Consider the following 10,390-nt stretch of genomic DNA (forward strand, 5'->3'; position numbering starts at 1 on the left):
AGTTCAAACTAGAATCCCAATGAACCAAACTAAATTTGAAAAAAATGAAGGCATATAAAATAAATGTTAAGATCTTAAACCAAGATTTGAAGATTTGGCTCTAGTAAAGTGAGGAAATATCCCCCAAGAAAGAAAAACATGCGATGCAGGAAACAGTGCACCCAACCCAAGAGAGCAACAGAGAGAATCCCCACAATGGCAGCCACGAAAAAAATCTAGAGCACAACTAGTCTGGACCAGAAAAAGAAAAAGAAAGAAAAAAAAAAAAGGTTCCAAAGAGTGGTGTTTGAGGAAAAAGGAAGATTAACAAACTAGACAGTTTAAGACACCAGAAAAATTTACAGATAAGACAAAGGCAGAGAAAACATGAAAAAGTGTTAGAAATTTTAAGGGAAAAAAGTGTTACAAGAAAGGAACTGTAATCATGGTTCTATCCAGCACAGCAGACGATAATATTTACTTGGTCAAGATCATATAAAAGCTGCTTATTAATCTTCAACCTTTAGAATCAACTATAAACAAGACAGATAATTATGGCTAAGAAGAGAATATTAAATGTTATCAAAATTTAAAACAGAAAAGCAATGTGAAAATGACAAAAATTGAGCAGTGGAAGGAGGAAGAGAAACCAAGGCAAAGGAAGGGAGTTTAATAATACTTGCCTTACGAGGTGGAGGAATAAAGTCCAAAACTGATGGGATATGAAAAAAGGTTTAAGTTTAAAGTTAAGGAACTAACCAGTAGAGAACCCAAAAACTGGAAAGGGGAAAGGAAAAGAAATGTAGGGCATAAGTTAACTGAATCTTTATCACAGCATAATCTTTATGTCTTTATACAGCAAAATGTCTAAAGTGAGTAAATCAAATAGTAGTATAAGGGCTTCCCTGGTGGCGCAGTGGTTGAGCGTCCGCCTGCCGAAGCAGGGGGACACGAGTTCGTGCCCCGGTCCGGGAAATCCCACATGCCGCGGAGCGGCTGGGCCCGTGAGCCATGGCCGCTGAGCCTGCGCGTCCGGAGCCTGTGCTCCGCAACGGAAGAGGCCACAACGGTGAGAGGCCCGCGTATCGCAAAAACAACAAAAAAAAATAGTAGTATAAAAGTATCACTTAGCATTATGGAGACAATGAGCAGAACAAAGGAATATAACACTTAAAAATAAAATAATTCCCTCTCAAAGCAGGACTCAGGAGGCCTAAAGACTGTAGTTGTTCATTTAAATCCTTCTGTTTCTATACTCTGATATTTTTAGTCAACTACATGCATTACCCCACTAAAGGAAATTTTTAAGTGTTTAGCATAAGTGAAAAATATGCTTAAAAAGAAGGCAATGAGACTAAAAAAGGCATTTTTGGTAGCTGAGTGATATAGATTACTTTTTAAAGTTTTTTAATATTTAAATTTTCTACAATGAGTGTATCATATATATGTCTTTATTAATAAAAGTTTAAATGAGAGCTGAAGTTGAAACTATTTTTTCAGAGCTTGGCTACATAAAGGAGAGAGGGCTACAAACATCTGGATAAGGATACAAGGTTAAGGTGAATGGCTTTTTCTGTTTTTAAGTATGAAAAGTCTTGACCATGTTTCTAATATGAAAGGAGGATATAAAAGATAACTGAAAACACAAGTCAGAGAAACTGAATCTTTAAGGGAAAGACTAGTCTTGAATCAAAGAAGGTACATTTCTTTTCATGTCAGTTTGGATACATTTATAGTTAAGTTGGTAGATGTGAAGATAGAAAGTTGAAGCAGTTCATGGTGGGGTTTTTTTGTTGTTTTTTTTAACATCTTTATTGGAGTATAATTGCTTTACAATGTTGTGTTAGTTTCTGCTGCATAACAAAGTTAATCAGCTGTATGTATACATACATCACCATATCCCCTCCCTCTTGCGTCTCCCTCCCACCCTCACTATCCCACCCCTCTAGGTGGTCACAAAGCATGGAGCTGATCTCCCTGTGCTGGTCTCCCTGTGTTATGCAGCTGCTTCCCACTAGCTATCTATTTTACACTTGGTAGTGTATATATGTCAATGCTACTCTCTTTGTCCCAGCTTACCCTTCCCCCTCCCCGTGTCCTCAAGTCCATTCTCTATGTCTGCGTCTTTATTCCTGTCCTGAAGTAGTTCATGTTTGAGAGCCTCAAATTTTTTCCAAGAAGAGACAAAAATCTGCTTAAGGAGAGAAGCCAGGAATGCTAAACACCCTGCAATGCATAAAACCACCCTAACTCCCTAAAGAAAGAGTAGACTGAAGAAGCAGGTCTCAAGGTATGGTACCTGGGGATCTATGAGCTCTACAAAGTCCTAGCTAGTTTCAAAATAATATTAAGACATTATGTGCCTTTTTCACTCATTCTCCCAGAACTGTAGAGTGGAATTTTCCAGGGACTAAATGATATGTGATGATTTCACTCTTAAGATTAATGGGGTGTGCACATATGTATTCTCATTTTTTAATTCTTGGGGTACTCAAGAATTAAGACTGTAAAGGGGTCCTAAGACCAAAAAATTTGAGAATCACTGCACTAGTGAATTCTGTAAGGATATTCTAAATTTTTAATCTTTGCAAATAACCACTTTTTGTTTGTTCCTCTCTAATGAACAGCAATAAAACTCTTGAAACAAAAAAACTGAAAAACATCATATTCTGCAGGCTGTTTTTGAAAAAGAAAAATCTAAGAGATGAATTTAGACATAAAGTGGAAAAGACTGAAAAAATAGAAAAGAGGACATTCAGGAGAAACTTGACTTGGGGAAGGATTCTATCCCCCTCGACAATTCTCATCAACCTAAAGGAAAAAGAGTGCCCATTGTTTTCATTATAATCTAGAAACTTATTTTAGTTTCAGAAAGTTCCTAGAAGGTCATTTACTTCCTAGCTAATGAAAAAAAAAAAATTCCTCCTTATAATATCCCTAAATAAGATGATCATCTAGCCTCTGTTTAAACGCTTCCCTGAAAGGAGAATTCTCTATCTCAGAACACCTAAATGCAATTTTATAAAACATTTAACAGGTTCACAAGGTTCCCAGACTACAAAGTTCCATTAACTACTTTATTAACCACTTATTTAAAAGATTTTAAATGAGTGTGATGGAAACACTACTAAAATATTTTTCTTTTTCATTTCAAGTATGAAAAACATGCCTATTATTAGTCTTTCCTTTGTATAGCTCTTAGTAATGTTTTTAGTAATGTTTTAATAAGAAGTGGTAAGTTTCTAAACTTGACCCTAGAACAAAATTTAGTGCTTCTTAACCCGGGCTGCAAAACAAAATCAAGTGGGAAAAATTTTTAAACACAAACGTATATAAAAGCCTGTACCAAATCTCTCAAATCAGAATCTCTAGGGTATGAGTTCTAAGAAACTGGTCTTGTTTGTTTTGGTTTGTTTTTCGGTTTTTTATTGATAGCTCTATGGGTGCTTATCTTAGATCAATTAGATCTATCAGCACTGGTCATCCCAAAACACCAAGGGCCAGTATTTTCAAATGCTAACAAAATATGGTTTTAAAAGATTCAACATCTGGTTCAGTAACACTTCTAAATATATTATACTCAACAGCGTACATGGCAGTTTAGTTAACATGTCTGAAGTCATAATTATGAACAGGGCAAAATAATTTATTCATTCAGTATTAGACATACTCATCATCTGGAGAGGAAAGTTGTAGAAGATGTTTTTAGTGCATAGGTTTCATTACAGGTATACCTGATTCTCTTGTTCTATACAACAACTCTTCTGGGAAAAGATTCTGGAAAATACTACTAACCAATTACACTGCACCTAGAGTTTATAAAGTGCTTTCTCCTTTATTTTCCTTCTTGACCCTCCCAACAATCCTGTGAGTAACACATGTGGGTAACATCCCCATTTTACAGGTAAAGAAACTAAAACTGCTGCAGATCTAGCAGATTAAACAAAGACCCCAATCTTCTGAGTATACATTCAGTACTTTCCAGTAGACACCTGTGTCTTTCCACTCCACCCCCCACTACAACTTAAAAAAATTGTGGGAGCTTTTCCTGCAATGTAAACTTCACTAGTAAGAGTAGAGAAAAAAAAAAAAAGAGTAGAGAAAAACAAACGCGCATCTTTAGTTTGTTTTTAGAACCTGACTGACCGAAACCAAACCAATTTGACCTGTTCTTGCTATGCCTGCTTTGGTCCACTTTTGTCCCCCTTTTATTTTTTAATCAAACATTTTAGTTTGTGATAATTGTAGATTTATATGCAGTTGTAAGAAATAATAAATTCCATGTAACTCTTACCAAGTGGAAGCATCTCTGATGTAGCATTTTATACTACAGAATATCACAACCAAAAATATTTGGTACCAATATTTCCATCATCACAAGGATCCCTCACATTGCCCTGTGCCCTTAATTTTTAAATCCTCATCTTAGGCAACATTTGGAAGTAAATACTCATTAAGTCCCTACTCAGTTTTATCCATTCAAAATAAGAGAACTGTCTTCATAAGCCATTAAAAAAAACCTCATGTTACACAAAGTACTGGTTAGGATTGTCACCACATAATGTAAGATTCTTAAGCCACTACTACAATATCCTTTGCATAATGGGATTTTTCAAGCTAAGACTGCAGTTCTAGTTTCATGAAACAAAAATTTTAACAGATATGTATACTGAATGATTCCATTATATAAAGTTCTATTCAAAATTAAAGTGAACAGTAATTAGGGAGAGGGAAGACTGAGAAAGGCTACATGTGAGCTTCCTAGAGAGAAGTATTCTACACCATGATAGGCTTATGAGAAACACAGTTATATCCATTTTTCAGAACCGTACTGGAGGGCTTCCCTGGTTGCGCAGTGGTTGAGAGTCCACCTGCCGATGAAAGGGACACGGGTTCGTGCCCCGGTCCGGGAAGATCCCACATCCCGCGGAGGGGCTGGGCCCGTGAGCCATGGCCGCGGAGCCTGCGCTCCGCAACGGGAGAGGCCACAGCAGTGAGAGGCCCGCGTACCGCAAAAAAAAAAAAAAAAAAAAAGTACTGGAATTAGGCAATGGTTTCTTAGATATGACATCAAAAACACAAGCAAAAAAAGAAAAAGGGATAAATTAAACTTCATCAAAATTAAAAACTTCTGTGCTTCAAAGGACATCATCCGCCAAAAAAAAAAACGGGGGCTTCCCTGGTGGCGCAGTGGTTGAGAGTCCGCCTGCCGATGCAGGGGACACGGGTTTGTGCCCCGGTCTGGGAGGATTCCACATGCCGCGGAGCGGCTGCGCCCATGAGCCACGGGCGCTGAGCCTGCGCGTCCGGAGCCCGTGCTCCGCAACGGGAGAGGCCACAGTGAGAGGCCCGCGTACTGCAAAAAAACAAAGGACACCATCAAGTGAAAAGACAACCCACAGGAGAAAATAATTGCACATCATACATCTGATGAGGGACTTGTATCCAAAATATACAAAGAATGCTTACAACTCTCAGTAAAAAGAGAAATAATCCAATTTTTTAAAAAATAGGCAAAGGACCTGAATAGACAGTTCTTCAAAGAAGGTATACAACAGGCCAATAACTACAAAACATGCTGAACAACATTACCCATCGGGGTAATGTAAATCAAAACCACTAGGAGATACCACTGCACACCCACTAGGATGATTATGATCAAAAAGACAGACAAGTACAAGCAAGGATGTGGAGAAACTGTAACCCTCATAGTTGCTGGTGAGGCTGTAAAAGGGTGCAGGGTCTTTGGAAAATGGCTTGACATTTCCTCAAAACGTTAAACACAGAGGTATCACCTGACCCAGCAATTCCACTCCTAGCTACATACCCAAGAGAAATGGAAGCACGTGTCCATACAAACCCTGTACATGTTATGTTTATGGTAGCATTATTCATAATAGCCAAAAAGTGGGGAAAAAACAATGTCAATCAACTGATGAATGAATAAACAAAATGTAGTATGTACATACAATGAAATCTATTTTAGCCATAAAAAGGAAGTACTGATATGTGCTACAACATGGATATACTCTGAAAACATTACGCTAGGTGAAAGAAGCCAAACACAAAAGGCCACAAAAATGTATGAGTCCATTCATATGAAATGTCCAAGACAGACAAAATATAAACACAAAAAGTAGATTAGTGGTTGGCCCAGGTAGGGAGGAATGGAGAGTGACTACTAATGGATACAGACTTCCATTCTGGAGTAATAAAATGCTCTGAAATTAGATAATGGTGACGGTTGTGCAACTCTGAATATACTAAAAAATCACTGAATTATAACTTAAAACGGCATATACATGTGAGTTATGTATATATAAATATAATACATGCATTATATCTCAATTAAACTATTAAAAGTGTAGAGTTAAGATCTTCAAGATGTGTAAATTTTCCCTCAAAAAACTTTAAAAAATAATAAAAACAAAGGAGTGGGGGGGTAGAAGTACAGATGAAACAAGCATGGATACAAAACAGTTCATTATACTTCTATTCACTTTGTATGTGTTTGAAATTTTTTGAGTAAAAATAATAAAATAAATTTTTTAAAATAACAAGGTAAACTAATTTTCCTAAAGTCCATTTTTGTTGTTTTTGACAAAGGAAAAAGAAACTTACATCTTAAAAAGACCAGACATTGATACCTTCATTATTCTTTTGCAATGTTATATGAAAACAGAGAAATGACAGAAGACGTGATGCGTGGCAAAAATGAAGATTACTTCATCTTAAAAATGTACAAAGAGAATTTGACTCTCCCTAGTTCAAAGATAGTTCTGAATCTCCTTAGTTCAAAGACAGTTCCTTAGTTCCTGTGGTTTCCATGGCTGATGGGTGTGAAAATGCCAATAAATGGATGCAATAATGTGCTGTCCAATACAGCAGCCACATATGGCCATTTAAATTTTAGTTTTAATGAAATAAATTAAATTATAAATTCAATTATCAGCCTCACCAGTTACATTTCTAGTGTTCAACACCACATTGGCCTATGGCTATCATACTGGATACAGCAGATATAGATAACTGCCATCATTGCAGAAAGTTCTATTGGACAACACTACTTGAATACATAAAAAACATCCAAAGAGAAAACTACTACCATATTCCAATTTAGGATTGCTATACTGTATTTTGCTGCAAGAAACAAATCTTGAAGAACACGGGAAACAAAGCATAAAAATATCAACCAAGGAGTATCATTCACGGAAGTTTAGACTAACTAAAGCTGCAATTAAATTTTACTTTCAGAACCACCAATCTACAGATGTTGGCCATGGCAACTGCTCAGAGGCAAATTTCCCCATCTGTTAAAATAGATTATCACTATACTGCCAGTTTCCTAAAGTCAGATGTAAAGATTATGCTGAAATACAAATAAAGCAAATTATCCTTTCAGTCAAAGATCTAATGAAAAGGTATATTTATAATCCATGACATCAAAGAACTTATGACCCACAGCAAAATACAAAGGATAAAATTCCTTTCCTAACTGAGCTTTGAGGTAACAGGCATAATTACAAGCATAATTAAATATATTTTGTTTCATCTAGAAAAAAAGTTTAACCAGATGATTTCTATACTTCTAGTTCTAAAATTGTGTGTGCATTTCATCATGATAGGTATAGATTTCCGTTAATGCCCACTGACATGAATATGCAGTTATCAGGAAACAGGTGCACTCTTAATTCAAATACTTCAGAATATTTTTAGCACTTAAAAAAAATGAAGGCGAGCAAATTTAAAATATGAATTCAAACATATTTTTATATTAGGAACCTAAAAAAAAAGTTTCACCTTGTATTCCCTTTGCAAGCTATCACTACAAATGCTTGGAGTGTGAATAACATTCCAAATATCAAGAATAGAAAAGACATTTAAAATCAGCTATTTCCTTGCCAAAACTACTGGGCACTTACAGCTGTTCGTCAAAATGGCTCCATTTAAAGCATTTCAAACCTCTGAAAAGGTCACTCAATAATTTAAGTACATTTTATTTTACCCACATTAAATACTTTTAAATTCACTGTCTTTGCAATCCACTGCTCAAAAAAGAAATTCTCAAGGGAGAATGAAAACATGGAAATTGAAACCAGCCTACAGGCAAAGTGTACAGAAGGGTCACCTGGAATCAATCTGAAGGAGAAAGTTACTACTACCGGAGCATCTGGAGTCAAATTAAATCAGGCACTATTTACATATTTCTAGTTTTATACTGACCTCACATGGTGCTTTCTTACATTATACACAGGTCTACCTAGGTTTATATATTTGAATTAGTAAATGGGTTCTATCTTTAACCAAAGTTAAATGTTTTAAAGAATAGAATAGCATTCCATATCCCTTTACCCATTGTTCAGGAACCCTCACAGTTCGTCAAATCACCCCGATAAATCCATCTGTTCCCTCTAGCTGCTTCCAAAGAAATATTCTAGCAACCAAGGACGCCAGACTGTAAAACACATAGTTAAGAGTTCTGGCACTACTAAAACATGTTAAGAAATCTTGGCAAATTAGTTAAAATCCCTTCAACCGTAAGTACCTCAGTTGTAAAAATGAATACAATACAAATCTACATCCAAGCAGGCATACGAGTTAGATTTAATTAAACAGAAAACTGTCTCAAATTTTTGGTGGGCTCCGAATATAAGGTACCTCTCCCCCATCTCACACTTTCCCTTCCACTTCTTCCCCTTAAGCTTTCAGGGTTTGCTCTCACGTTCTACTTACTGTTCCCCTTATCCTCCTACTCCATCCTGCCCTTCTACTCTACCCCCATACTCCAATTCCATACAATTCCACCACCCTACCGTTTCATGCTGCTACTTCCCTTTGCGGCCCCTAAGGTCCCAGGCAACCCCTGCACTCTGGTCCCCCTCATCTCCCTCAGTCCCCATTTCCTCACGGCTCCTCCCCTCGGTTCCCCACCCCCTCATCACCAGGTTCATCCTGCCCCTCCAACCGTCTCCCGCCCCCAGGTTCCTTCCTGCCCCTCCAAACACAGCTTCCCCGTCTCAACGTTTCATCTTGTTCCTCCAACCGACTTCCCCAACGCCCTGCTCGCTCCTTTAGTCCCTATTTTCTCCAACACCCAACTGACTGCCCCTTTCCATCCATTCTTTTCAACATATACATATATGCAAGGCACCCCCATACTTACACTGGAGCCCCCACCCCCACCTCGAGCCTCCATCTTTCCCTTTTTTACTTGCTTCCTTTCCTCCTCCTCCCCACCCCCTCCACCTCCTCCGGAAGAGCCTGGTTCCCAGGCCAAGGTCTCTCACCTCATTCGGTCACTTCAGTGGTGCCAACCGCTTCATACAGGAAAAAACAACCAATCACGACCCCGTGGGCGCTTCCCCTGCGAGTCCGAGCACTTACCGGGCACCCGCCCCACCAGGCACCCCGCACATACACACGCACAAACCGAGGACCTGGGGACGAAGGTTGGGGGGGAGAGAGTGAGCGTTCTTACACCGGCCTCAAACACAGCCCACTTCACTACAACCCTTCGCCATTTTGGTTTCCCGCGGACTGCCGGTGCATTCTGGGAGCGCAGAGAGACTCCGGGACCGAATGGCAGCTCTCCAGAGCCGCGAGGGGGCGGAGACCGTGTGGTGAGCGCGGAAGAACACCGTGCCCTGCGTCCGCGGCCGGGGCTGAACAAAGAAGGACTCTTTAACTTTGCGGTGGGGCTAAGTCCTTCCGCCGCCGGCGCTAACACAATAGTGAACGCTGAGCTTGGGACCCTACGCTGTCCTGCTGCTGTTTGTGTTGCAGAGGGAAGATTGTGTCCAACTTTCACGCTGCATGTTCTGTTCCTGAGAAATAGGACGGTGCTCGCTACGTCTTGCCTTGCCAGTATCCTTTCTGTGGAGAAAATCTCTTATCTTCACCCTGAGACCTGATGTTCGAATTTCATTCAGCGCGGAAAAGACCCTGGATGTCAGAATTATATTTTGTTCGACGATTATTGTCCAGCCCCAAATTCCTTCCTATCAGAAGCTGCTTATATAGAAGATTTTCGGACTTTTTTTCCCTGACGATGAAAGGTTTCTCTGTTTACTTGCTTTGCAAATCCTTACTAATTGTGATGAAATCTGAGAATAATTTCGTGCAAAGTGGTTTATTTTAGGAATACAGAACTTTTTCGTACTAGGGCAGACCCTTAGCTGACGACAGAGGTTCCAAGTGACAGACAGAGAGTGCATGCTTGTCTCTGTGACTTCTACTTAGATAAAACCCAGCTCCTCTTAGTAGCCACATGAGGGACCTTTGTTTATAACTTTGTCAAAATATTTTAAAAATCATTTTATATTTTGTGTCATATTACATCACAGGGATAATTAGTACCATGTTTTTCAGTCTGTTTAAGAAGACAGCTTCAGTCTATCTGCTACCCTTCAAG

The 10,390-nt window shown here is 38.7% G+C and overlaps 1 protein-coding gene across 2 annotated transcripts in view; it reads right to left on the bottom strand.

Annotated features, from left to right (window-relative positions):
- The window catches only part of MTF2 (metal response element binding transcription factor 2), an 84,870-nt gene extending 75,361 nt beyond the window's left edge, over positions 1-9,509 (bottom strand). The window contains exon 1 of one of the 2 annotated variants that reach the window (XM_022553299.3): positions 9,267-9,508. In XM_022553299.3, the coding sequence (XP_022409007.1) occupies positions 9,267-9,271 (5 nt within the window). In that variant the 5' untranslated portion in view covers positions 9,272-9,508. Of the gene's footprint in view, positions 1-9,266 lie in introns of both variants that reach the window. The other variant, XM_089919513.1, reaches the window with a different exon arrangement.
- Between the last annotated feature and the right edge of the window lie 881 nt (positions 9,510-10,390).

This window comes from Delphinapterus leucas, chromosome 1, assembly GCF_059928025.1.
Source record: "Delphinapterus leucas isolate spDelLeu-1000000601 "Yukka" chromosome 1, BTC_Dleu_Yukka2, whole genome shotgun sequence".
NCBI lineage: Eukaryota > Metazoa > Chordata > Mammalia > Artiodactyla > Monodontidae > Delphinapterus > Delphinapterus leucas.